Genomic DNA, 26,461 nt, shown 5'->3' with positions numbered 1-26,461 from the left:
AAACCCAAGAGAGCATCAAAAGAAGGCTGATAGCCCTGAAATCACAGCCATGCACAAGGCTTCCAGCTGGACAACCGTGGGAGCAAAGGATTAAAGTCCCCCCAGTGGTCCAACTCCAACCCTGATTCCTTCATGCTCTTTGCTAACAAAAGGCTCTTGCCCAGAGGCCAGTCGTGGGACAAACATCATGCCCAGATTGCTCCTGAGTCTGGGCAGCCCTTGGGGACAACCGGTCCACCGCTCTGGCTCTCCCGGGAAGCGGATTGGGGCCGCCTGCACACCCTGGCGCCTTTCTGCCTGTTCTGACTCGAAAGGAAACCTCACACAAGGAACCACTCTCCTCTCCTGCTCTCCAGCACCCTGCTCCCAGCTGTTTTCCGCCCTGGGCTCCAGATGCTTCTCATTATGCTAACTCTAACCAGGCGGCCCCCAGCATGCCTTTCCCAGAGATGTTATTTATTTCTTTTTATTATTTTTCTTTCTGGAAATGTGGAGCGGAGGCAGAGAGGGAAAAGGTGGTGGTGGAGGAGGAGGAGGAGGAGGAGGAGGATGTTTGCTGTCCTGGAATCCACAGTGGTGCATTTCATCAGCTCTAACATGTTCAGCAGATGGGGACTTGGCTGGCAATCCGCTGCCTAAATAGGAAACCAGGGTTGGCTGATGGCAGACGCTCTGTTCGGCTGCTTAATCACTTCTGCGGATGCTCTTCCCTGGAACAAAGCTCCGTGAGAAACTCATTGGGTGGGGAAGACAGGAGGGGGGTCGCAGCTTGTTTACAAACACTTCCCGCTAAAAGCATCGGAGATGGGAACAGCGACCCCGTAGATCCAGACCACCCTTGGAGGAGGGCCAGAACGTTTTCTGTGGACAGATAGTGAGATGAGGCTCCAAAGAGGTTCCTGTTTCTCTGGAACGGGAGAGCAGCTCCCTGCGAAGCGCATATTCCGCAGGGTCCTTTGGAAGCCTTCAGGGAGGCCGAGGCCAGCCTTTGGGTGTGCGTGCCCACACATCAATCACACGATGCCCTTTCAGGACAAGCAGAGCGCAGAGGAGGAAGACGAAATAGCAAAGCAAAGGATTTAAAGGCAGGAGGTATGAAAAAGAAAAGGGAACAGCTAAAATGACTGCATGCCAACCCCGTTCGCTGTGCCACGTAACAAAGGGGAGCATGCCTGTATACACAGTTTTGCTTCTTTCAACTAATATTCCTTCCTCCAAATATACGGCCTATTGTCCACAACCTTTCTACCAGTTTTGGCAAGTCTTAACATTTCTCCATTTTCCAGTCTTTAGTAAATCCTCTACCAAGGTAAGCCAATTCACATCTACTCTCTGTAAATTTTCACCATTCTTAGAGAAACACAACTACCTTGGCTTTTGATACCTTCATTTTCACATTTGTACTCCTCACTGCATTGCAGAATCAAACATTTCCTGCAGATCACTCAAGTTGGGAGTCGCTGGGACTCAGGCAGCATATAAGTTTCATAAATTATTATACTAAGTCCTCAGCCAGCAAAATGACCTCATCTGCCTACAAGAGCACGTGTATATTCACATCCCAAAGCTTTCCTTATGCATTTATCCATCAATAGAGTAAAGAATCCAGGGGGAAAAACACATCCTCGCCTTTCTCCCCACTCAAAATGGAACCATTTCCTAAGCACATTTGCCTTAATTTTCATTATATATTACTTTTCTCATGCCATAATCTACCTTCTGCTCCATATTCATGCAAAACATGCCATCATTTAAGCCTCTTCACTTTATCATACATTTTCTCTAAATCCACAATCGTACAGTCGTCTTTTTTTCCCTCTCACATTCCTACATTTCTCAGTAATCTACTGAAGAGGAAACATCTGGTCTGTACCCCTGCTGGCCAGCATAAAGCCACACCACGCTTTCCCAGTTCGCTCACTGTCACCTTCTGAATCTTTTCAGTCCAAATTTAGCCAAAAATCTTCCCAGGCACACTCAGCAAATAAATCCCCTGTAATTTTTGCATTCATTCCTGCTACTTTTCCCTTCGCAGAGGAGAACTATAACAGCATCCATTTACCAGGCACAGATGTTGTCGTCGCCCACCTTCAGCAGGTCACACAGCCGCTGGGGATAGGTCAGGTGCAAAAAGATTTAATTATACCCACATTAAAAACAGTCTAGAAATGCTCCAAGCGGTTCCATAGGGTGCTGTCAGGGTTCTCCAGCCAGGCAGATTTTCTCAAAATGCAGAAACATCTTAATTCACTGGAAATAAGAACAGGAAACTTAAAATGGGCCAGTGGAATTATTTCCCATATAACGCCAAGTTACTCTGTGATACCGGTTACCCCATGGTATTGAGTTGCTGGCCTATAATGAATAAACAATGTTTTTTAAAGAAGCTTTTCTGCGGGCATAACCCCGGAAGGATATCTCTAAAAATGTCGACGCCAACCAGGGCCAGGCTGACCCTTGCTCTGTCTTCATGGCCTTCTCTTGCCCGTTTAGGCCAACCTGCCCCTGCTGCAGCGTGAGCTTCTCCACTGTGCCCGCATGGCCAAGCAGACCCCCGCCCAGTACTTGGCACAGCACGAGCAGCTCCTCCTGGATGCCAACGCCTCCTCCCCCATCGACTCCTCGGAGCTGCTGCTGGAGGTCAACGAAGGGGTTAAAAGGCGGACGCCGGACAGGTACACGAGCCTTGAGCAAGCCAGAGAAGGGGTGGGCATCCTAGGCTGGGGAGAGCCCCACTTGGCACTATTCTTAGGGTGCACCTTTGATCTGCGTGGCACGGTCCAGAGGCCAGGTCCTCATCCAGGAAAGTTACAAAAGGGAGGCTGATAGAAGGAGGGTCTCCAAGGCAGCTTGTGACCGTTGAAAAAAAGACAAAGCCAATCTGTGTCTTGTCCCTTTGGCTCCCATCATTAGCAGGGACCCATATACTGACACCTTTGCTCATCAGGGTGAACGATGGTTTCCTCTGGTAGATGGAGAGGATCCGAGCTCTCTGGGGTGGCTCCTTCCTGGGAGGGTCAGGGTCAGGGTTAGGCTGGCCTGCCCCAACTAAGATGCCTTTCCTGGAAAGCAGGGGGTGTCGGTCTCCCCATGGCTCCCATTTGCAGAGTGACAGAGGGTCTGGAGACCACGCAGCTCCAAAGCTGTATCAGTGAATACACCAAGCTTTGAAGTCAGACTTTCCCCCAAGCCTGTCACTCTCAGACACCGAAAGGGGAGTGGTTGAACTGCAAAAGTTCCCCCTGAGGAACAGCCCAGAGACCTCTTCTAAAGAACCAGCCAGTTTGGGATGCCGAGGAAGAAGCACTGAAGTTGCTTCCAGGAGGGAGGAGGGGTTCGCCGTCCAGTCGGCCATCATCGCGGGCTGTGTGAACCTGGTCCGGGCATGAAGCTGGAACAGGCTGTGCTTGGGCACCGCCTGCTCTGTGTTGGGTCAATCCCCTTACAAGGCTTGGCCAGCTTGGTGAATCCGCCGTAGCGCGCTGATCTTCGTTTGTGTCTGTGGCCCAGGACCAAAGAGAATGGCTTGGAGCGCGATGCCCTGCATGCAGAGCACATCAGCAAAAGGCCTTGCACCCTGAGCCCTGCCCAGCGGTACAGCCCCAGCAACGGGCTCAGCCATCAGCCCAACGGGCTGCCCCACCCCACCCCTCCTCCCCCCCAGCACTACCGCCTTGAGGACATGGCCGTGGCCCATCGCTACAGGGACACCTACCGCCCCCCGGACCCTCGCGACCTTCGGGAGCACCCCCGGCCAGCGGGTGAGGAAGGGAAGCGCAAGGGGGGCTGCCGAGGGACGCCGGGTGGGAGGGGGAAAAAGGCAAATGTGGGCAGGGGTTCAGCTGGGAAGGGCGGGGTTGGTGGGCACATTCCCAAAAAGGGAGGTTGCTTGAGCACTGCAGGATCAGACCTGGGCAGCGGAGGAGCCTTGGAAGGGCTGGGAAGGATCGACAAGGGTGGCCTGGCATATGAAAGGGCTGAGTTTAGGCTCGCCACCCCACTCCCATCTCCTCCCCAGCCTTAAATGGGAAAACCGCTCTTGTCAACCAGGTGGAGGTGTCTTGCCCCCACTTCTGCAACCAGAAGCTCCCACCCTTTATGAGGTGCCTCTGAAGCAAAGTCCCTCCACCACAGGGGTCCCAGAGCCCCCTGCAGACCCTCCGAACAAAAGGGGTCCGTGGGATACACCTCCATTCCCCCCAGATTCTAATGTTAAATATGACAGAAGAGAGAAGCTATGAAATACCTAGTTTCATCCTAGCTCTACTTAATGAGCATCATTTGATTTAAAATTAAATCAAATTAAGATAAAATTTAGCTTTTGCCCCGCCCCTGTCTAGTCTGGGGAGGCCCTGCGCCATGCCAGCAACAGAACCCTAGCCCGGGTATCCTCCAGGTGCACCAAGAAGGCCGGCTAGAGAGTTGAAGGAAAGGGGCCCCTCCCGGGTCATGCCCACTTGCAGGCACTTGGGTGAACGTCCCCCTGGTTCCTCAGGGACCTGAGGCTTCCAAAGAGGTTGATATCCTTTCCTCCCACCCCCACTCATGCCCCCCACTGATGATGCTTCATCCCCGCAGCCATCCACAGTTCCCGGCAAGAGGAGGTGATCGATCACCGGCTGACCGAGCGAGAATGGGCCGAAGAGTGGAAGCACCTCAACAATGTACGTGCAGTGTTTTATTTACTTATTTATTTCTCAAACTGGTATAGCCGCCCATCTCTTAAGTGTGACTCTGGGCAGCTCATGACGGTTAAAAGCATCAGAAGCCATAAAAAGTATAAACAAACGCAACCACGTTCAACTCTACAAAACCCCTGACTAAAAACTCCATGGGACATAAAACATAATCGCCCTCGGCTGGTCAGTACCGAACCATACGTCCCATTTGATATGACCATGGCCAAGGCTCAGCACCACTGTTGGACCCCAGGCACAATGCCACAGATGAGTCTGTGGGCCCTTCCTAAAGGCCAGGAGGGTAGGAGCCAATCTAGGTTCCAGGGCAATGATGTCCCAAAGGGTGGGCACCGGAGCATCAGTTCCGTGGGCCTGGCAGTCCCTGGCAGCTGGACAAGAAGCCACTTTGGGAACGTTAAACCTTGTTGCCCAGCCTTCTGATCAGACCAGCAGAGGCTGGCAAAAGGTCGAGAACAACTGGGAGTGATCAGCAGCAGGTCCTGCTGGTGGAGGGTTGTCTGCCTGGTGGAAGTCAAACACCAAAATGAGGCTGCAGATGTTGGCCACCCATGGGAGCAGCTGCAGTCCTTCCCTTTTCTGCCTTGGGAATCCCGACACTGGCCCTCTCCTTCCCTGCTCTGATCCTGTGCACATGGATGAATCAGTCTGGCTTTTTCCCTTTATTTAGCATCCGGCTTTTCTGAACGAACACGAGAGAGTGTCTCCTTATTTTTAATCACTTCTGCCCTGGTTCATTCAGCAGATGCAAACTGCAGTAAATCACTGCATGAAAAGTAAGCCACCAGGTTTAGGAGGGACCAGAAGAGAAGGAGAGAAGGGCCACGTTGTGCCCTTGGCCGGCTGCAGCTGATCCTGGGGCTGGCCGGGCAGACGCACGTTCCTCTCCTTCAGAGCTACCTGGTGAAGGAGGAGGAAGCGGAGGAGATGGAGAGCGAGGCTCACCTTCCCACTTCCTTTGTGATCTGCACAACGAGCTGGAAATGGAAAAGGAGACCCCGCCAAGCTCAAGGGAGCCTGAGCTGAGGAACAGCCCCTCCCCAGGCTGCCCAAACTCTTATGTGTGGCCTCCTCCCAGCAGCTCCTGAACTGCATCATGGACATGGTGGAGAAGACTCGCCGGTCGCTCACCGTGCTGCGCCGCTGCCAGGAAGCCGACCGCGAGGAGCTCAACCACTGGATCCGCCGCTACAGCGACGCTGAAGACATGAAGAAGGGGTCGAGCCCTGCCAGCCGCCCCCTCAACAGCACTGCCAACATCGAGGCGCCACTTCTAGGTAACCCGGCAAGGGAGGAGCTGGCCTCAGGCGACCCTGAGGGAGATTCTTGGGGGGCTCCTTGATCAGGAACAGCTCTTGTCTGCTGAGGTGTGCCCCTTCCAACCTCCATGGGCCCTCTAAAGTTGGCACTTCCCAACTGCCCCGCCTCTCCTCTCAGAAGGACCTCCCAGGGGAAACGGGGAGCAGAGGACAACTGGGCTACCCCACCATCTACCGTGGCTGCACTGGGAACCACAAGTGGATGGGAAAGAGCGCTTCGCTCGCTCTTATACCATCAACATCTACGGGGGCATCTGGTGAAAGAGAGCCCACAACTGTCTGGCTCATGCATCACTTAGAGTTGAATGAACTGCGGTTTATTGAACAAGCCACAATGAGCTGGGTGTGCAGAACAAGCCAAGCCATCAGCCACGTTCTGCAAACTAGAGAGGCTGGGCTAAGACACATTAAGACAGACCAAAGCAAGCCACATGATGGCCTTAATGCAAGGCTTAACCCGGTCAGTGTATAACAAGCTCTTGGAAGTCATGGCCTCGATTCATGGGCATGTTCCATTGGCTGGAACGGCCTTAAAGGGAGTGGCACAAACACTTGGGGTCACCTCCTGAGCAGGAGTCTTTGTGTTGCTGTCGTGTGGCACGATCCCCACTTGGGACCACACTGCTGCCCACCAGGGTCCCCTGGCCTTCCTCCCTTGCACCCACTTGGCTTCCAGGCAGCGCAGCCTGCCGAGCTCAACAGAATTGGACCTGTTGGGCTGTTTGTCCCTGATGAACCGATCCTTGCTGCCCAGATCCCCACCTGGTACTCTGCCCCCTGCCTGTACGCAGGTGCAGTTGGGTGCCCGGCGCCCTCTTGTCTCAGTTCATCCTGAAGCAGATGCTCAACCAGATGCAGCCGCTGTCCCGCCTCCAACTCTCAAAGGTCCAGTTGGGGTGCTGATACAGATCGTTGCACAACCCTTGGGTTTTTTTAAAGCAATAAATACCAATCGGATGGTTCCTCCAACTTTTCTGAACAGATTTTTCTTGTTCTGCCATTTCCCCAGACGCTCATCGCGAATTCGTATCCAGGCCCCTGTCTGGCTACATGCCGGAGGAAATCTGGAGGAAAGCTGGTGAGTTCTTGGGGAAGTGAGGAAATGCTTTCCTAGAAAACGGGCTCTTGTGTCCTCAAGCAAAAGCCAAAAATTCCGTGGAGCAAGCAATCACTAGATCCCGGACTCATTATCCGGGTGAAGACCTGGGACGGCTGCTGTGGCTCTCATTCGGGTGGGTGGCCTAGCCCACAGACGTCCCTTTGCTGACCAGGCCCAGCACCAGCTTCCCTTGTCCTGCTCAGTTCAGTCCTGCTTCCCCAGCCGGGGACTGCCCTTAGGCAGAGTCTGAAGCATTGATGGGGCCCCTCGTGTGTGTAGAATGGTGTTTCTCAACCTTGGCAACTTGAAGGTGGGTGGACTTCAACTCCCAGGATTCCCCAGCCAGCCTGCTGGCTGGGGCATCCTGGGAGTTGAAGTCCACCCACCTTCAAGTTGCCAAGGTTGAGAAACACTGAAGGACTCATGGAGCTCAGCAGACCAGCAGGGAGAGTTCTGCTCCGCTGGCCAGCCGGGAAACCTCAAAGGAAGCAGTCCTTATAAGAGAAGGAACATCTCCAAAGGTCAATGCAATGTGCCATGATTTTAGGGGGCCCAGCCAGGAAGCACCCTGGGGCGACCACAGTCTGTGGTACCTTCCGTGGCTGGGAATCCCCGCCAACCCACCCTGCCTCCCAAGGCAGCAGATGCCTGGCCCACCTGGCGGAAATAGGCGGTTCTGTTCTGGTTGGCTTTTGCCCATCCACCACCCAGAAAAGGGTGCAGAGGAAGCAGTGGGCGGTCTTCTCTCCCCACAACTAAAAGCAGGGTGGGGTGAGGGGTTTGCTCCCCTCAGGGTGCAGAGCCTGATGGAGAATGGTGGGCCATCTCGGGAGGCAGGGGATGGTGGAATTAAACCTGCCGCTTCCCCCTGAAGTGCTCGGCCACGGTGTTTGCACAACCCCCTTAACCAAGTCAGTTAAAAACCTAGTTAGCAGGTCCTTTCATACCATGTATTTACTTGTTTGGCATTAGCCTTGGTTAGCTTTTCTTCTAGGCTAGCATCTTGGGCAAATCCAGGGCGTTTGGTTAGCTTACAATACAGTGGGTTGTGTGAACCCGAAAACGGGTTAGTTAGTCATCAGGCGAGGTGTGTTGTGTGAATGCCATCTTGTGTGGCTTTGCTTGTCCCATCTCAGTCTCCCGGGGGGGCTGTAAGAGTGAACTACGAAGCGTCTTTTGAGCTTCTGGGCCTGACGGAGATCAGAGAGGAAAGATGCTTTCTGGAGCATTTCTGGCCCGCACAGTATCCTGGGGCCACGGAAACCACCCTCCAGCACGGGGTGGCCAAACTTGGGTGGGCTGCAGAAAAGATGCAGCGGCATCACGCAGGGGGGCGAAGCTGAGTTTAGGGTAGAAGTGGTAAGATTTGTTTTTTAACTGTGCTGTGCCTGTTTTAGGGCTTAAGCTACAACTTTTATGTTTCTCGCCTGAAAATAGCTGCCAGTTTTAGCACTCATGGTCCGTGTGGCCTGAAAGGGCCACAGAAGGGGACCTTGGGGAGTGCGTGAGCCCTGGGGCCACAGGTTGGCCACCCCTTTTCCGGAAGACCTCAGACATCCTTCAGAGCAGCGGTGCGTTGCTTTCTTTGAGGCTGCTGCGTGCGCGTCTGCCCTGACCGAGCACCCCCTCTATGATTTCTGCCTTGCCATGCGCTCTGCCTTTCAGAAGAAGCCGTGAACGAGGTGAAGCGACAGGCCATGTCTGAGCTGCAGAAGGCCGTCTCGGACGCGGAGCGGAAGGCGCACGAGCTGATCACCACGGAGCGGGCCAAGATGGAGCGGGCCCTGGCAGAAGCCAAGCGCCAAGCCTCCGAGGACGCCTTGACCGTCATTAACCAGCAGGAGGACACCAGTGAGGTAGTGACCCTCTCTAGTCCTGACCTGGAGCCTGGCACCAGAGTAGCGGGCTGGAAGCAGCCATGACTCAGAGGCGGGCGTTTGTTGGTCTCGTGGCTCCCCACCCTTTGTTTGGCCTTGTCCTAACATGTAGGAATTGAGCAGAGTCTGGACCGCAGCCAAAGCCCTTTGCGAATGCCGCCACGGGAGAGACTGACCGTGTGTCTGGTGGCCCGGTGAAGAGTAGAGAGCCTCTTACCCCCCACGCTTGTCTTGCGGTCCGCGCTGATCTGTGTGCTTTCGCCTTCTCCTGCAGAGCTGCTGGAACTGCGGGCGCAAGGCCAGTGAGACCTGCAGCGGATGCAACACTGCGCGCTATTGCGGCTCCTTCTGCCAGCACAAAGATTGGGAGAAGCATCACCACGTCTGTGGACAGACCCTCCAAAGCCTCCAGGCTTCCGCTGGGGCAGCCTCCTCTGGCACGGTCGGGCTGCCCGGGGCGTCTGCCCAGCCGGACGCGGTGGCCGTGGCCCCTTCCGTCCCCAGCGCAGCCATGGGAGGCAGCTCCAGCGACCCTGGCTCTGCCGCAGCCTCGCGTTCTGGCACGCCGGCGACCCCAGCTCCGTTGGACGCCACGTCCCGCTAGGCGCCAGGCGAGAGGGGAGGAAGGCGACCCTCGCTGCTGCTGCTGCTGCTGCTGCTGCTGCTGCTGCTACCCCTTCTCCAAATGAAAAACACAAAACAAAGAACAAAACTGCATTCAATGCAAATCTTCAGCTACCTGACACGTATTTGACCTCCGGAGCAACCTCTAACTCTCACACAGAATCCTCACGAATCCTCAGACCTGGCTTTAAATGGCGTTAAGGCGAGCGCCCACCTTCTCCAGTCACTCGTCCGTCCTTTGAAGATGCCGATGATGAATACTCTGCTTCTTACCCATAGGATTTGGGGGAATTTAAGGTTGTTGGGGTTTTCCCCCCTTTACTTTCTTTTTCTTCTTCTTCTGCTTGGATGAGGAATTTGCAGGTATCCCCACCTCTTGACTTGGGGACAGGGAAGGAAAACGGGAAGATGCTCCCACCCGTCTTCTGCTGGAGGTGTGTTCACGGAATAAAAAGAATGAAAACCCCTTCCGTGAAAGAAGAAGGGGGAGAAGGCAGGGAAAAATGGATTTCAGTTACAAAAGCAAGCCTTTTTTTTTTTCCTTTTTTGTAAAAAAATAAAAATAGACAATAAAAACATCAAACTCTTTGGCTTTAAGTAATACAGAAAGAAAAAAAAATCCAAAAAGTACCCAACAAAACCAAGTAAAGGAAGCTTACCTGTAAACTACCTTGCTAGTTAGCCAAGAAATACCATTTTCACCTCTGCTCCAAAGGAAATCCAAAAACAGAAAAAAAAAATCCAAACTTTTTCCACTGCCAAAGTTTCTTTCTTTCTTTCTTTCTTCCTTTTTTTTTTTTTCCTTTTCTTCCTTCGATTGACTTCTTCCTCTTTTTCCTCAGTACGGAGGCTTTATTTATTAGGTTTTTGTGAACAGAGGAGTTCTACATCTCTCTGCAGCTTTCTACCCGCGGCGCGGCCGTGGCTGCTGTGGCTGGTGGAATTTCTACTCCTTTGTGTTCCTGGAAGGGGGGCGGGAGGGGGGAGCGGACCTCGGTGCACGTGGACGGACCTTTGCCTGCTCCTATGTAACCCTGGAGGAGAACAGACGTGCAACTGTGGGATTCAGAGAAATTTTCGTAGAATAAAGCAAAAAACAAAACAAACGTATCCACCACTTTTGTGAGTGTGTGAGTGTGTCTGTGTGTGTGAAAGAGAGAGAAAGTGTGAGGCAGAAGTGACTCTACCAACTCCCTCGCTTGGTGGATTATAAAAACCCATTGTGCTTTTTTATATGTATCAAAACCTGTTGTATTAAGCAGCCACCTGCACACCCACCACACAGCCTGCTCCAGAGAGACCGCTGAGATTCACCCATTTCCGCCTGCTCTCGGCTATTTTTGTTCCAGCGCCAGAGCAGAGAGCCACTGCAACCGCCTGGACTTGTTCACCTCTACCTCTCTGCTCTCCATAACCCACCCACCTTCCCAGGCAGTTTCTTGCAGCTTCCACCTGGACGTCTTCCAGGCCCCCCGAAGAACCGACCGAGAGGCGTCTTTCATTTGCTTCTCCTCTTCTGGAGACTGGGTGTCAGGCCGGCCGAGAGACACCCCGGCTTCGGTGCCTCCTCTTGGACCGGTCTCCCCAGTCTGGTGCCACGCAACTTGGCAGGGCGGTCCCTTCACCTCCGTCCTGCTCCTGCAGCCTTTGGTCTTCCATTGCCATCCTGGTTCCATCATGCTTTTTCTGGAGGAAACCAACAGATGTTTGCCCATGGAGGAGGGGGCGGAGGAGGAGGAGGAGGAAACAGCGGTGGGTCCAATGGTCACAGTCCTTGCATCACTGTACAAAGCACTGAGGACGGGAGTGCAATACGGAGGGAACGGCATGGCTGCAGGGAGGGGGGACCCCTTACCAACTGCCCAGCCAGGGGCTCAGGGCAGAAATGTTGTACCTTTAATGTGAATGTAAATAGTCTTTGCAAAGGTTCCAAAAATACTGCAAATAATAGGGATGGTGGTGGTGGTGGTGGTGAGGATGATGATGATGATAAAGAGACATTTTGCCAAATAATGAAAACAGAGAACCACTAAAGTGTGTAAAAGTTGGGGAAAATAGGTTTTTCCAAGGAAGACAAATTGCTGTGCTCATGACAAGGTGTAGCTTTCTGGAATTGCAGGACTCTTTGGCCTTTTTCAATGAATCTTCTTTGTCCCCCTTAAACAGCCTCGTCCAACTTCCAGCTGGTTGGCCTGCAGGGCCCTGGGTGGCCTTTCTAGCTGGGGAGCATCAGGGTTGTAGTCCAACACCTCCAGAGGTCATCCAGTGGGACGATGCTGCCCTTATTCCAGCCACTGCCCGGGAGCTTGTGTCCCTCCGTAGTGCTCCTTGCGGTCCTTTTATGTCCCTCCCCCTCTTTTGACTTGTCCACCGCATCAGCACCGTGTCCTCTCCAGCCTGGAAACGATGCTGAGCTCTCGGGTGTTTTCTCTGCCTTATTTTTCCCCTCATCTCCCGATTCAGGCCCTTCCTTCCTGGGCATTCTGTTCCCCCCAGACGCAAGCAGCTCACCCAGTCTTTGTCCCCTGTGCCCACACACGGAGGCACTTCCTTCACCAGAACAAATGGCTATTCTTGCAAGGGGCTAATTTCTCTTGGGTAGACCGAGCTGCATAATGTGGATGATGGGTTCTCTTTGAGCTGCCTTGGCTGGGCTTTCTCCCTCTTGGGCAGAAGAGACCTTTCACTTCTGAAGCCCTGGAGTCCTGGTCCTGTGCTGTGCAAGGTCAGGGTCACTGATTTCGAGGGGAGATACCAAGACCAAATTAGTAAAAAGGGCTCTCCTCCTCTTCCTCTTGGCCAGCCTGTCTGCATCTGGCAACAGAACTGAAACAGACATCTGTGTACGCTGAGCCATTCTTTTTAGGTCCTCCAGAAACCATCTATGGAGCATTGGTGATTTGGTGGTCCTGTCAGTGTCTCTGTCTCAGAGGACCTGGGCTGTTGGGGGTGGATTACCCAATAGCCCTGGAGATACGTTCTGGTGTATAGGCAGTCGGTGGACCACCACCCAGTTTTTAGCTGCTCTTCTTTACCTGCAGTACCTGTGATGCTTAGGAAGGGAGATGAGATCTGTGCAATTGCCCTGCTTCGTCCACAGCATGTTCATTCCCTGGGGGCCTGAGGAGCATCGTCCATCTGAAACCCTCCTCTTTCTCGCGGCTTCCATCTTGTTTCTTACTCCCAGACATCTCTTAAGCCTTTGGAACCATAGCTCCAGCACCATTCTGCCACTCCTTCTTCTTCTTCTTGTCTAGCAGGAAACTTCCTTTCTTCTTTCTTGGTTTCAGCAGACCGTCCAGGTCCTTCTCCTCCTCTGAATAAGGAATGTGGAGCCAGTATTCTTGCAATGTAAAGTTCATTCCCTGGAAAGTTTTTTTTCCTGGTTTACACTACAAGGATGTCTGCTGACAGTGCATTGATCTTAGGTGCTTAGGTGCTTTGCTAAGCCTCTGCAATGTGAGAGGGTGAAGGAGAGAAGGAGCGCATAAGGCCACTGAAGGCAGCCGCCTCTACTTCAAACTGCTGGCTTGGAACAAATTGCTGGGAATGTGTGCATTGATCCAGAAGATTGCTGTGCCCTATAGGGCGTGGCATTGACCTCAGCTGTATGCTCCTGAACTTAAGCTGCAGCCCTACTGAACTCAACAGGGCTGACTTCTGAGTAGTCCCACCTGAAAGGGCCACTTGCTCTAAATACAGCCAATGCTCTCTTAATAGGACCAACCTGGGTCTTCCTGGCTTTGTTCTTGCGAGAACCGGTAGCAGGAACGTGGCTGGTTCCCCATCAGGCCCCAAAGTGGGGTGGGGGCAAGAGGACAGGATTATGACTCCCCCACACACTCTTGGCCATGCACTCCCTGCTATACCCTTAGGCTGTTTGGAAGGAAACCAAAATGGATCTGAGAAAAATCTTCCTGCTAGCAGAAAGCACGATGGCTGGGATCTTGGCTTTTAGGTGATTGTCATGAATAAGCAGAGGGGTTATGGGCCGTCCTGGTGCGGCTGATCAGTCTCTTGCCTGGCATGCGAGCAGCCCTTCTCCAGGGCACTGGCTGCCTCGCTGCCTCCTGTTCTTGCGGCTCTCCCCCCAACTCACTGGGAACCCAGAGGCAGGCAGGAATCCTTAGGGATTTACAGTATACCAAGAGATAAAAGAAATAAGGTGACATGCAGACCAGCAGCAACGGGGAAGAAAAGGGGATGGCTCCGCGGGAGTTTCAGATAGCTCTCCCCGTTCTGATAGCTTTAATCAAAGGTTATGGCCTAGGTGCACACGACACGATGGCATGAACCGTCACTGAGTTCAGAGGAAGTGTTTCAGGCTGCAGCCTATGAATGCCTTGACCTCACCTGCGCACTCTTCCTTGTGAATGAGGCCAATGGCAAAATTCAACGCAAAACAACCTTTTTAAAAGGAAGGACCGGTTTGCAAATGTGGGAAATCGTGCATCCGTTTGGCCTGGCTCAGATCAGATTCACGCGGCTGTTTCCAAGTTGACTTTTCCCAGGGATTTTGACAGGTGGCAGACTCCATCTGTGGACGGCCCTCTGCATGGTTCTCAAGAATCTCTGAAAAAAGGAGCTGAACCAGGACAGGGGGCCCTTCTTTCACTGCAGCTCCGATGTGGGCCATTTGCGATTTGTGAATTTGCCATGTGAAAGAACAAGTTTGATCCAAATGTAGGCTCGGTTCAAAAAGATCAAAAAATGCATTGCTTCTTTAGCTGGTTTGTGATCCTTGCCCCCATCCTTGTCCGTTTCCTTCCTTCTTGCAGCAGGAAAGGCTTCCAGGGAATGGAAGTTCCCATCTCTTGAGAACAGGGCCTCATCACTCCATGCTTGCCCAGTTTAGGACTCCCTGGAGTTCACTTCTTTGCTGCTCTCCATCTTGTAACCCTTCCCTCATCTGTTGCAGGAAGATCATCCTTTCGCCTGTCATGGTCTCTGCAATTGTGCACGTGCTGGCCTGGCTTCCTTGCTTGAAGGAAGCCTCAGATGGGTCTCCTATCTGTGTGTCACTAGCGCTGCCACCCAGCATGGTAAACCATGTGCCACTGTTCCTTGTGGGCTTCATTTACGGGCTGATGCAATGGCAGGACGTAGTGGCTCTGAGGAGCTATCGGGTGAACGAGGCATCCTTCTCAGTGATTTGCCCCCTTTGCCGCAGATGAGCAGTTGGGCCTCCCGGGCCCTCCTAGTCTCTCAGCAGGAGTGCAAGGGACACTATGAGTGCCCACCAGCATGAGGACTTCCTTGGGTGAGAACATAATTTGGGAAGAGTAAGCTGGTTTCTTCTGAAGGAAGGTGCTTTTCCAGAAGACTGTGGGAGCGGACTTAGGGTCACGTACCCGTTTTCTTGGAAACAGATGCTCTTCCCATGTGATGTTTCTGCACATGCCAAGGCATGGATGTGTCGTCACGATCAGATGTGTCCTTCTGTCTCTCAGGGTAGAACCTTTGCTCAGAGAGTGGAATGCAAGGAAGAGAAACGAAGCACAGAGGAGCGTGTGGAAAAATAAACACAGCACCAATCTAGCTTTAAAGACTTTGCTGAACCTCATCAGCTGGGAACCAATCCATTGCCATGCTCGCCCTCTTTCCCCCCGCCCCAAGCCCTGGCTCAGGATCAGGGGTGGAGAACGTGATCCAAATCCTTCTCAGTGGCTCTCCCTCATTTCCTCATAACTCTTGTGGATGTGAGCTCATCCCAGCGATTCTGGAGAACCAAAGTGCTCCTTCATGTGTGTTTTCAGCCAGCTCGCATCTCGAAGCTGGCTCTGTTCCTGGCGGGAAAGCATGCTGGATTCAGGTCAGGGGGGCGCGTTCCTGGGTCTTATCCCAGGCCTCAAGTGACTCTGCCAAAAGACTCAGAAGCTGCCAGCGATACAGGGCAGAAACGAGCCCCCCTCCTCCCCCGAGGTGGAGGAGAAGCACCGTTCTCAGGGTGCCCAGGAAGCGTCTCACACATAGAACCGTGCAATACTTGAATCAAAGGGTTTGGGGACATGGAGGGACATCAGTTGTACAGACCAACATGGGAGCGTGCGCGTATGTTTGCAAAGATGTGTTCAGAGAGGAGAATAATAGAAACTTAAGCAAATCAAAATTAAAAGCAAAAGAGAACCCTGGTCCCCTCCTCCCCCTGGTGTTTGTGGGTTTCTGTGGCCATTCCAGAGAAATGATTAAGTGATAGAAGGGTTGCGTTTGGGGAGCCCTTCTCTCGGCATGCTCTCCTTCCCCCCCTTCCCTTGTGGTTTCCTGCTTTCTCTAAATGTACTGTATGTTTGACCCGTGGAAGATGTAAACATTATGATTCAGGTTATGTCTGTTCTTAACTCTGTATCCGTGTAATAAAGATTGTTTAATATCATGCAACTGCATCGGTTTCTTGAGGATCCTCTTCCTCGGGCCCCAAAGGCCCCTTTGCGCAAACGGAAGAATGGCTGAAGGGCCACCTCATTGCCTGTTAGATTCCCAGAGCAATACCAGACCATAAATAACCAGCACAGGTGGGGTGGGGGGAAGGCTTCTTTCACCCAGCATGTTAAATCAAAATCAAACTAGCCATCTTGGGGCTTAGCTGTATGAGTCCAGCCACGGAATCCCAGAAGGAGACAGGGGATCTTGGATGCTCAGGATAAAGTGTTTGGCTGGGTGAGATACAGGAACACATCAACCGTGCCTCATTCAACCAACAGTTCACAAAGCTTTGACCGTGTGTGGACCCAGCCTTTGAGTTAGACGCCTGCTCCCTTTAATTCAGTACTGGCCACACTGACCCGCAGCAGCCCTCTGGGCTTCTGAGAGGCACCTGTCCCTCACACCTCTGTCTGCACAGACTCATAGGCACCTCCTTTTCCAGAGCTGGATGTTCAGTCCCTCCAGCCCAGTTGACTGCAGGCAGGAAATCCTTTTTCCAGCCTTACTGGGAGATGCTGCGGATTGGACCTGGGACTTTGGGCAGCTCTGGCCCTTCCTTAGAGAAATAGGCCTTGGCTAACAGAGCTGCTGGATTCCTTTGGTCAGCACAGATGCAACCCGGTCCTTGGTGCCACTACAGAGGAGACATGACCCTTCCCTGGTTGGGTTGGAAGTCTGTTCCTCCTCATTTAGCAAAAACATAGATGGGGGCTGAAACCCAACCCAAGTTTCCAATGTTTTATGCAATGAAGGAGCAAACCACCCTGAAATTAGAATTTACTTCTAAGTAAACATATTGGGATCACAGCATGAAAGAAAGGACAGACCAATGTTGATGAATGAGGGTGGCCAGCGCTTTCCCCCAGCTATGCTCCTGTGCCTTTAACTCCTGCAAAGTGGATTCAGTTGGTGTACCCCAAAGCTTGTTGCATAAACCAGGAGGCTGGACCCACCAAACACAGTCAAACCCCATGAGTTCAAGAAGAGAAACCTTCCCAGCACTGAGGTTGCACGTCCATATCCAGTTCTTCTAAGCCTCTTCAGCAACTGCTAAAGGAACAGGAGCTCTGCTGAGGGGCGGCTCTGAAAAATACCAGTCCTTTTTTTCTGACCAGAACATAAACCAGCCTGCCTCAGAGGCTGTCGCCTGAGACTGGGGAGGAAGCTCTGTCTAGTCTTGTCCACAGAACCAACAATATTCACACGAATTCTCACAGGCTTGGAACGTTGTCAGATAATGGAACCGATGCCGAGGTTGTACCCAGCCTCAAGACAGTCAACATGGCAGACCGATTTCTGGTGAATCACGCCCATTTGCTCTGCCACTGTAGGACACAGAGCTTAGGGCTGCCCCCCAGATGAGTTGGACGACCAGCTTGAATGTGACAGTGGCGTAGTGGCAAAGAGGTGATGGACTAGGACAGGGAGATCCTGGTTCAACTCTATGCCCATCATGGAAGCTCCCTGGGGGACTTAGGATGAGTCGTTCTCAGCCCAACCTACCTCTCAGCAGGGTGTTGTGGGGAAAAAATGGAAGAGTGAGGGGATGCTACATAAGGTACCTTGAGCTTCTGAAGGAAAGACAGGGTATATATCAAAACAATCAGTTGATATGAATAGCAGCCCTTGTGTTCAGGTTAAGGTAGAGGGGTTTTTTGCTCCTCCTTCCCCTGGTAGCCTAGCCCCCAGTGGGTCAAATGCTGCATCTGATTGGCTGTTAAGAGATCAAATGGAGCTCCACAGGTTCTGCCTCAGCTGTTGCTTCCTCCAGATTTGTCTGGCCTTGGTACCTGGGGAAAACAGACAAGGGTTTGCTGGCAAAAAGAGGTGTGAGTAATCATGTTTGGACTTGGGGCGAGGTAAGGTATGAGTGTGGGCTTGGCTTCCTTGTTTGCATGAACATTACTTGGGTCTCTTCTCTCCCAGGGGTTCATTTTTATAGCTAAGAGTGTCCTCTGAGGTTGCTTCATAGTAGAACCCCAGAAGGCTGGGTGTTGGCTCGCTCTGCAAACATAGTCCTCAAGTGGCTTGTTGCTTCTGGTAACTGTTTGGTTCCTAAACTAAGGTTTAGGGTTTATAAGCCACACAGACAGGCCATGGCTTAGTATAATCCATGAACTCAGCGAATGTCTGCCAACTTGGAATGTCCTGAAAGAGTGGCAATAATGGATTGTGCAGTTGTGATTTTCCTTTTGTTGTTAGAGCTGCTTATGGGGGGGGGGGGCGTCATGCCTGATTATTTTGCACCTTGATGTGTGTATGTGAGTATGTGTGTAAGGCTCAGGTAGCAAAATGCTTTGGGTTTACTTCCTATGACAGTGCTCTGTACTTGCCTCAGCAAGTCTTGTTCAATTCAATGGGACATTTCCAGGAATGAATCATGTTAGGGCTCTGCAGCTGACCTCCTTGGAGACCCTGAAGTGGCCCTCATGGTCCGGCTTCCAAAGCCAAATCTGAACTAGCCACGTGGCCATTGTTGTTATGCATTCAGAAACAAACAAACCGTTCTTAAGCCCAGCCTTTCTCCTTGTCCTTCTCACCTTATAAGTTGGGTCTTACACCATTCCCCAGAAATTTGCAGGCAGGGAGCCATGAAGATATTTTTGGAGGCAAGGTTAGGAGTGGTCAGGGGGAAAGGAAAGAGTCTCCCACGGTCTCTTGGCTCGTCTGCAAGCCCAGTTTGACAGGCAGTTGTGATGTAGCCCCTGCTTAATAGTTGCTTTTGGGATCTTAAGGATTCCACACAGCTTGTGAACAGGGGCATCTGACTAAGCCTTCTTAGACCCCCCCCCCCAATGCACACAACTGGAAGGCTTGTTCCCCATATGAACTAGGCCCAGTCTGAGAAGGGGCAAAACACTTTTCTTCATCTCTTGGTAACTGAAGCCAGACCCTCAAGTGGACAGGAGGTGGGGGGACTTAGAGAATACCCGTGACATTTCCTAGGCAGTCAGAACGCCAGCCTAAACATCTAACCTTGGTGATGTGACTTTCCCCAAGCCACCACTTCCCTGGTTCTGAATCCTGGTGGCGTGATCCTCCTGCCTTGGGCACCAGAGATTCCCCCTGGGATGCAGCTGAAATTTCTGCTTGGCAGAAACACATGGAAGAAGATTCAGCTTTGACTCCTCTAGCAGGAGCAAACAAAGAGGCCCTGCAAGCAGAAGACCCGGTGAGTCTTACTCTGAGATTTGCATCAGCTTGGAGGGAGCTTCTTGGAGACCATGTACGAGAAACTCTCCTCAAGGCTCTCCCTAACTCTAAGCCTCCTCTGCTCATGCAGAAGTGAGAAATGAAGGGGGTGGCAGGCCTACACTTCTTGCAAGGATGAAAATGTTGGAACCTGAGAAACCAGCGCCAGTGGAGGCCTGGGAAGGGCTGCTTCCTTTCTGAGCAGAACTCTGTGCCTGTGGGAAAGGGGTGCTTCTCATCTTCCACCTCTACTTTGCTTCTCTTGGTGTGAAGGAACTGGAGGCCATCAAAGCCAAAGTCCGTGAGATGGAAAAGGATGATGAATGGCTTCAGGAGCTGCAGAACGAAGCGAAGTCCCTCCTCGTGAGGTCAGACACAGGTACGGCTCATGTCACCGAGGGCTGCCCAATAGTGGTTGCCTCTGGGCCCTTCCCCAAGTGGGGGCTGCTCTGATCCGAGGTCAGCATCACTTCTCTGGGTCCCCATACCATCTTCATTATCTGCTCAGCTTTTGCTCCAGAAGAAGCATTGCAAAGCAGTTTGTTGGGACTGTCTTTGGCTGGAGCTGATGGGCCTGTGATTTAATCTTGTGGGGGCACTGCTGCCTCTTCCCACTCTACCTTTCCTGTTTCTTTTTCCCATTTCTGTAGCACAAAGCACATAATGCTCTTCTGTCTTCCCAAGGAAATCTGGGGAGCCCAATTGTGCTGATGAATCAAGGCATGTAACAGATGTTGGGTTCACCGATGTGAGCTCTGTTCTAACTTCTCCAAGTGGCAGCATTGTTGCTACTCCCCCAACCCCATGGCCACCTTCTGCTTCTTTCAGGGTTCTCCCCTTGCCGTGAAAGGCCCATACTGAGGAAGAGCAACGGGATCCTATTTTTGTGCCCTTGCGTTGGCCAAATGGGAGGGCAGAGGGCAAGCAGTTGGGACAGTGATGCAGTGATGCAAAACTGCCGAAGATGGGCCAAGGGTGAGGCCAGTGGCCATGTGGAAGCCCCCCCCAACCCCTTTCCCTGCATGATACAAGAGCGGTGCCTGTCCCAGAATTCCCTTGGATGCTTCAGGCACAGGCAACTGGGGGAGGAAGCTTTCGTAGTTTAGGGGAGATCACTTTTCAGGGCGGTGCTGAAATTTATAACATAATCAACCCCATTCAGCTGTTCCACTGCCATTTCTTCTTTTCTCGCAAAAATCTCTAGCCCTAGCAAGGGGTGAGTTAGGGTATCGAAACATGATGATTCAAAGGGAATTTCAGTAAAGTGTCACCCCAAACTGCCTTTTTTTGGCAGGGACGGGAACATGCTGTTCTAGCACTGCTTCCGAGGGCAGGAGATCAAAAAACACCGCAACTTTTACAACTGAATTTCAACTGCTGTTGGGTTTTTTTGCTAGATTGTCTCTGTTTTGTTCAAAAAGAGAGAGAATGTTGGTACAACTTGTACCCATCTTTTTTCTACTGAGCTCAGAGGTCATTGCTGGGCCTTCCCTGCCATGTCAAACTGTCCGGGAAGTGAAGTAGACAGACCCTCCAGGTCACTAGTAAGCTTCAAGGCTAGATAGGGGTTTGAATGCTTTGGAAGTGCTTAAGAGGGACAAGAACTGTAATATAGTAGGAGGGGAGAGGCCTTGGTTAAAGTGCCCCTTTGACCATAAACATTTTGTGGGAGACCTAAGCTTAGTCCAGCGTTTCTTAGACTGACCTATCTCAGTGGACTGCTGCCATCAAGGAGATGGAGAAGTTGCCTTGAACTCCATGGAAGAGGTGGGAGATGGAAGGTGGACATGAAACAAATAGACATCAATGGGTTCAGGATCGAAAGGCAAGCCCGTTATAAGAAATAACAGTATGGGGATTACAACTCCCAAAATTCCCAGGCACCATATTCAAAGACTGGCAAAGGAGGGCACTGAGCTGGGAAAGACCGGCAAAGACCGTCTCCACCCTAGCTTCTAGAGTTGTCTCTTTCTTGTGCAGGTCTTCTGTTATCTAGAATAAATGAGAAAAAAGTGGAGGCTGACCAGCGCTCGATCTACGTGGGAAACGTAAGAAAGAGAGATTAAATCATGTGTGCCAGAATCTGCACTGAATGGTGGGTTTAAGTCTGAGGGTTGCTCCCTTTCTTGTAGACTCTTTTTCCCAGTGATGGAAGGAGACCTGAGACCCTGCATCTGTGGAAATTTACTTGGGTCTATAAATGACTTGGGTCTATAAATCACTCCACAAGCTGGAGTCCTAGCTGTGTTGGGACTACAGTGGTCTCAAACAAGGGACACCAGAGTGCAGTTGGAGAAGCATCTGCCTGATCTTCACAGGTGGATTATGGAGGAACTGCAGAAGAACTGGAGTCCTATTTCAATGGCTGTGGACAGATCAACCGAGTGACTATCCTTTGTGACAAGTTCTCAGGCCATCCAAAAGGGCAAGTGACTGTTATGGGGAGAAGCGGTGGGGGGGGGGGATAGTTGGTTAGGAAGGAAGGGCCTGCCTATCCAGATGAGTCCAGGGCTTTTGTTTCCCTAGGGCTGTATAAATATGATAAATAAAAAAATAAAAATAAATACATTTTACAGAGCAGTTTTGAGAGATTTGTTTGGTTTTGAAAGCCTGTTACATTTAACATAGATCTTGAAGTACAAATTTCACTGCCTGAAAAGAATGGGAGACCATGTTGCCAACTTTCAGCAGAGCCTTCAGGGGCCAAAAAGGGGGCTTGGGGCCACAGGTGGCCCCACCCTTCTATAGGAGCTGGTATCAATCCTGCCCTTTTGAAATACTGCATGGATTTTCTCAACTTCCTGAGACTACAGATAGCAAGAGGAGCACCAAGGCTGTCCCTACACGTGTTGGGCAGAAACTCAACAAGTGTAGCTTCTTGCAGGAGACAGACCTTGCTACGGAGTACAGACCCCTTAAAGGCCTCTCCTGTTGCAGGTATGCCTACATAGAGTTTGCTGACCAGAGCTCTCTCAAGGCAGCCATGGAACTGGATGAAGGGACATTCAGAGGCCGCATCATCAAGGTAAGCACTGCGAGGGGCTATCCCGATGCAGGAATCCACCATAGGCAAGAGTGGTTGCTGGATAGCAGGATACCTCTGAACACTAGTTGCAGGTGGCAAATAATAAGGTCCTGTTTGAGGCCTTGGTTTGGTCCCTGTCAAAAGCTGAGCACTGGCCAAGTTGGACTTCTGTCTGACCCATCGTAGTTCTGCTCTTCCTGGAAATTCGGGAAGCCCAGCTGTGCGGGTGAACTCAAGGCAGGTACAGAACTGGCTGGGTTCAGAAGATGCCTGCCCTTAAACAGCCTAACACTAACCCATAAGCTCAGATTATCAAGATACAGAGGCAGGATTCACACTATATGCAACTGTGTTACGTCTGAAAGCAATGGCCTGGTTTCCCCCACGTGCTGCGGCTGCACCATCTGCTGCCAAGCCAACTTTTAGCGTAGATGAGTCTTGGGCAACCTTTGCCAGTTCAGAACTTACAATGCTCCAGATTCTTCTGGACAAGCCGTTGACTGCTACATCAGGACACAGCCAGCCTCCACATAATGCTGACAGGCTTTAATTTCCCTCCCACTGAGCTGGAGGGCAACTGTTTTCCACTGTCCATCCTCTTCTTTCCACATGCTCACATCTGATTCCTTGGATCCATGTTGTTTTGGCTTCAGGTGCTGCCCAAAAGAACCAACTTTCCAGGGATCAGCTCCACAGACCGTGGTGGTTCCCGGGGTCGCTTCCGAGGCCGGGGAGCCCTACCTCGTCATGCCAGCTTCTGTGGAGGGCAGCGTTCGAGGCCACGTGGCAGAGTATTCAGGTGAGCGGGCAACACGGAGCCTTTTCTGGTAAACTGTCCTCCTGGAGGGGGAGGAGGCTGAATCCTGGCTCCATTAATGGTATGCTTGTAGGAAATCCAAACTTGTCCACATCTGGCTACTGCTGGAAGCTTTATAGCGTAGGCCAGTTTTTAAATTGCTGGTATTTTTTCTTCTGTTCTTCCAGTTTGCTTTTCTCCACTTTGTTAGTTCTACAGTTGCCATCTTGGTCTTCGAGAAAATCCACATTTCTGTTTCTGTCAATATGGGGCAGTGGTTAGGCCACCCCTGTTGTTGGAAAAGCCACACCTGGTTTCATACAACCCAACCTTCTCTTAGCCCACGGCCATGTTTGCTCTCTGGACTAGGAGCAGCTTTGTCTGTAAAGAAGGCACAGAGGGGGAGAAGAAAGGGGGAACATGGCTTCCCAACCAACTCAAGGAAGTAAAACAAGTTGCTGTGACAAGCCCTCGGGTGTCTGGCTGCTGGTGGTGCTGCCAGAGTGGATCAGCATCACTGAGGCATTTGTGTGACCAATAAAGTTTGCAGACACATGCAGGCAAATAATCGGACATCTTGGTAGCAACTGCAGGCTGTGGCTTTTGCCGCACCAGAAGGACGCAGATGAGCAGTGACTGGCTCCCTGGCAGCATATCATACCTGAGATCTCTCACCTGGGAGCCCAGATGACCCTTACCCTCCTCCATACCTTTTCCAAACCCGGTGCTCTCAACTGTAGTGGACTACAACTCCCAGAATGGCTGAGAATGCCAAGTTATAGTCCAACACAGCTAGAGATGCCCCTCTGGCTATAGCAAGAAAGGTCCTTGATATCAGTTCTGTAAACTGCAGAAGGTTGCTATGGGAAAAGAGGTTGACCTACCACCTTGAGATACCTTCACCAGTGAAAAGGTTGCTTGTATAAAACAATTTGGCCAATTTCCCTTGATGTGTTTGGGGGTTTAATTGGTGCATGATGCTTCTCCTTATATGAGGTCCTTAATAAAGATCTTTGGATCCCTCCCCATGTTCTCCTCCTTCATATTGCTTTCCCCCACCTCCTTTGGTTTCACTGTGTCATTGTAGTTCATGCATTTTGGGGTTTACAGAGTTGGCGTGCTAGATGAGTGAGGTTTGTTAAAGGAGTTTATAGTTTGAATGGCAGGATGGATTATCCTGGGGAAGAATGTATTTAACGCCTTCTAGTTGGAAGGGCTCACTGGGCCCAACCCCTCGAATTGCAGGAACCCAATTTAAAGCATCGCTGAGCAATGTCTCTCTAGTTCAGTGTTTCTTGACCTTGGAACTTTAAGATGTCTGGACTTCTGGATGAAGTCCACACATCTTAAAGTCCATCTTTAAGATGTCTGGACTTCATTCTGGCTGGGGAATTCTGGGAGTTGAAGTCCACTCATCTTAAAGTTTGCCAAGGTTGAGAAACACTGCTCTAGATCCACAGGGAGGGGTAGAGTGCCACCTCCCTGGGAGATTAGCTCTACAAGCAGGCTGTGGAAATCTTCTGCCTTATCGTTCTGAACTGGGGATAAAAATGCAGGTGGACTAAACGTAAGATGATAACACTGATGTCCGGACCTCTCTGTGCACCCGCTTCTTCTCCAGGGGCCGTGGAAGGATACCTGCTTGGTACACACCTTACTAGGTGGTAAACAAGACGACCCAAGCAACACTCCAGGAGGAACTCGGAAGGGAAGAGAGGAGCAAAAGCCAAGCCTGTCTGTATTTGTTGTTACGTGTCAGCAATTTGTGAGGAGCGACTGTCCCTTTGTCCAGAGAGAGCAGACCACCCCTTCTTTTCCCTGGTAAATCAAAGCAGCTGGTGGCAGAGGAGCCGGGTGGAGGCACCCAAATCTCGCTGGCCTGGCCTGGGGGATGCCTTATCTTCTCTTGAAAAGTTGCAGCACCGTAAGGGCCCAGAATCCTTTTTCATTCTCCAGCTACTTCTGAGATATGTGGTATTACTTTAGGCGAGTGAGGCGGTCACTATCTTTGGCCTGGATGTTTAAGGCCCTTAATTTGGCCCATTACGGGGAGGTAAACAAGGGAGGGTGCTGCTCCTCAACAAAAACCTAGAGTTAACTGGAACCCAGCCCCCACGTGCCAAACCCTCTTGTAAAATCATTAGGAATTGGTTGAGTTTGCTGGAGAGGTGATGCAAAACTATTCTCGGTTCTCCTCCTTTAGGGATTTGGGGTCTCTCTGCATCTCATTATGCAGTTACACAAGCAGCCTGTGATGATCTGTGAAAGCGTGTGTGTGCGTACGAGGGGCCGGCAATACAGGGTGGGGTGGGGTGGGGTGGGGTACAGCAATAAGGGCGTAGAATAGCACATCTTTCCTGCCTTTTTGAGATGATCCCGAGGGTCTCATTGAGCATTTTTAAATGTCCATCCCTTGTGCAGCTTAGAAGGGGCTGTGAAGGCTGGCTGGAGAAAGGGATTCCCTGCAAGAGGCAGGCCAGCTGGGTGGTCAGCAGAGCGAGCCTTGGTTTCCAGGGTATTGTTGCAGGCCGCTGTATCCTGGCGTGCCCTGCTCATTTTAAGCTAATTTAAGATAAATATTTCTTCAAAATAACAAGGATAAATGAATTTTTATTACGGGGCTCACCCGCTGCAATCTTGTTTTGGCCTCCTTTTACTCCAGAACAAGCCTGGTATATAAATTACAGCTGCTGATGCAGCTTTCTGGACCCTTCAAGGAGACCGTGCCCAATGAAACCTTTTATCTTGAAACCACCGGGGCGTTTATAAGAAAAGCCAGCATAGCGTAGCGACTTGTGAATTGTGCCAAAATAGACTAGTCAAGTTCACGTGTTATTGAAGCGATCTTTCCCTTTAGTCCTCTTGCAGCAGACAAAAAAAAAAAAAAAATCTTAAAAAGGAATTTGTCCTCAGTTCTGTAAATTCTCTCTAGAAGTTCTGTCTTTGAGCACTAGAGACATCGGAAGTGAGTTTTACCATGTAAAAAAAAAACATTCTCTCTTCCTTTTGGCAAGTGGAAAGATGGGATCGATCGGTTGGTAGCATTTAAGGAAGCAAAATCAGCTCCCTGGTTCTGGCCCCGCGAAGCTGACCTGGAAGTGCTAGAGCAGAAGAGGGCTCCCTGAGATGCTGGGCAACGTCCCGGGGATTGGGCCCTAAATGAACTGTAAACAGGCAGAGGTTGAAATGAGCAGAATGAAAAAGGAGGGTTGTATTAAAATGAATGTACCTATGAACAGAGATGTAGTTTGTGATAAAGCTCCATTTTGTAAGACGTTTATCTTTTTTACAAAATAAATGGTCCTACTAGCGAAACGTAAGCTTACAACAACAGTGGCTGGCTGCAGAGGTCTCTCTGGACATAACTGGCTCTTCCAAAGGCATCTTCAGAGCTGAGCCGGGCAAAGTG

General features: G+C 51.3%; 2 protein-coding genes across 9 annotated transcripts in view; both read left to right on the top strand.

The window, feature by feature from the left end:
- CBFA2T3 (CBFA2/RUNX1 partner transcriptional co-repressor 3) overlaps positions 1–15,989 on the top strand; it is a 75,290-nt gene extending 59,301 nt beyond the window's left edge. For 4 of the 7 annotated variants that reach the window (XM_088136234.1, XM_088136238.1, XM_088136237.1 and 1 more), the window contains 7 exons: positions 2,494–2,675; positions 3,511–3,761; positions 4,579–4,664; positions 5,776–5,974; positions 7,026–7,094; positions 8,781–8,971; positions 9,267–15,989. In XM_088136234.1, coding sequence (XP_087992360.1) covers positions 2,494–2,675; positions 3,511–3,761; positions 4,579–4,664; positions 5,776–5,974; positions 7,026–7,094; positions 8,781–8,971; positions 9,267–9,596 — 1,308 coding nt within the window. In that variant the 3' untranslated portion in view covers positions 9,597–15,989. The remainder of the gene's footprint in view (positions 1–2,493; positions 2,676–3,510; positions 3,762–4,578; positions 4,665–5,775; positions 5,975–7,025; positions 7,095–8,780; positions 8,972–9,266) is intronic. The other 3 variants (XM_088136240.1, XM_088136239.1, XM_088136235.1) reach the window with 2 other exon arrangements.
- A 1,889-nt stretch (positions 15,990–17,878) lies between these two features.
- PABPN1L (PABPN1 like, cytoplasmic) lies at positions 17,879–25,236 on the top strand. 2 transcript variants are annotated; one of them, XM_025175755.2, is made up of 8 exons: positions 17,879–17,898; positions 19,040–19,211; positions 19,505–19,610; positions 21,212–21,279; positions 21,550–21,656; positions 22,169–22,256; positions 22,910–23,055; positions 24,674–25,236. In XM_025175755.2, exons 1-8 carry the CDS (start codon positions 17,879–17,881, stop codon positions 24,711–24,713), a joined length of 747 nt encoding a protein of 248 aa, XP_025031523.2. In that variant the 3' UTR covers positions 24,714–25,236. The 2 variants fall into 2 exon arrangements, with proteins under 2 accessions (XP_025031523.2, XP_087992499.1); XM_088136373.1 differs by lacking the exons at positions 17,879–17,898; positions 19,040–19,211 and having other exon boundaries at positions 19,505–19,594; positions 21,184–21,279.
- The last annotated feature ends 1,225 nt before the right edge of the window (positions 25,237–26,461 follow it).

This window comes from Python bivittatus, unplaced genomic scaffold (assembly GCF_059951505.1).
Source record: "Python bivittatus isolate LINGU-HERP-01145 unplaced genomic scaffold, Pbiv_v1 ctg000190_np1212, whole genome shotgun sequence".
NCBI lineage: Eukaryota > Metazoa > Chordata > Lepidosauria > Squamata > Pythonidae > Python > Python bivittatus.
Note: the sequence above shows the minus strand (reverse complement) of the source record. Positions and strands in the feature narration are given on the sequence as shown.

Excerpts from the sequence above, each read along its gene's own strand:
- PABPN1L (XM_025175755.2), top strand. The coding sequence starts at position 17,879 with ATGTTTGGACTTGGGGCGAG. Across the intron at positions 17,899-19,039 it reads ATGTTTGGACTTGGGGCGAG|CCACCACTTCCCTGGTTCTG; the intron begins GTAAGGTATGAG and ends ACTTTCCCCAAG. Across the intron at positions 19,611-21,211 it reads CCTCGTGAGGTCAGACACAG|GTCTTCTGTTATCTAGAATA; the intron begins GTACGGCTCATG and ends TTTCTTGTGCAG.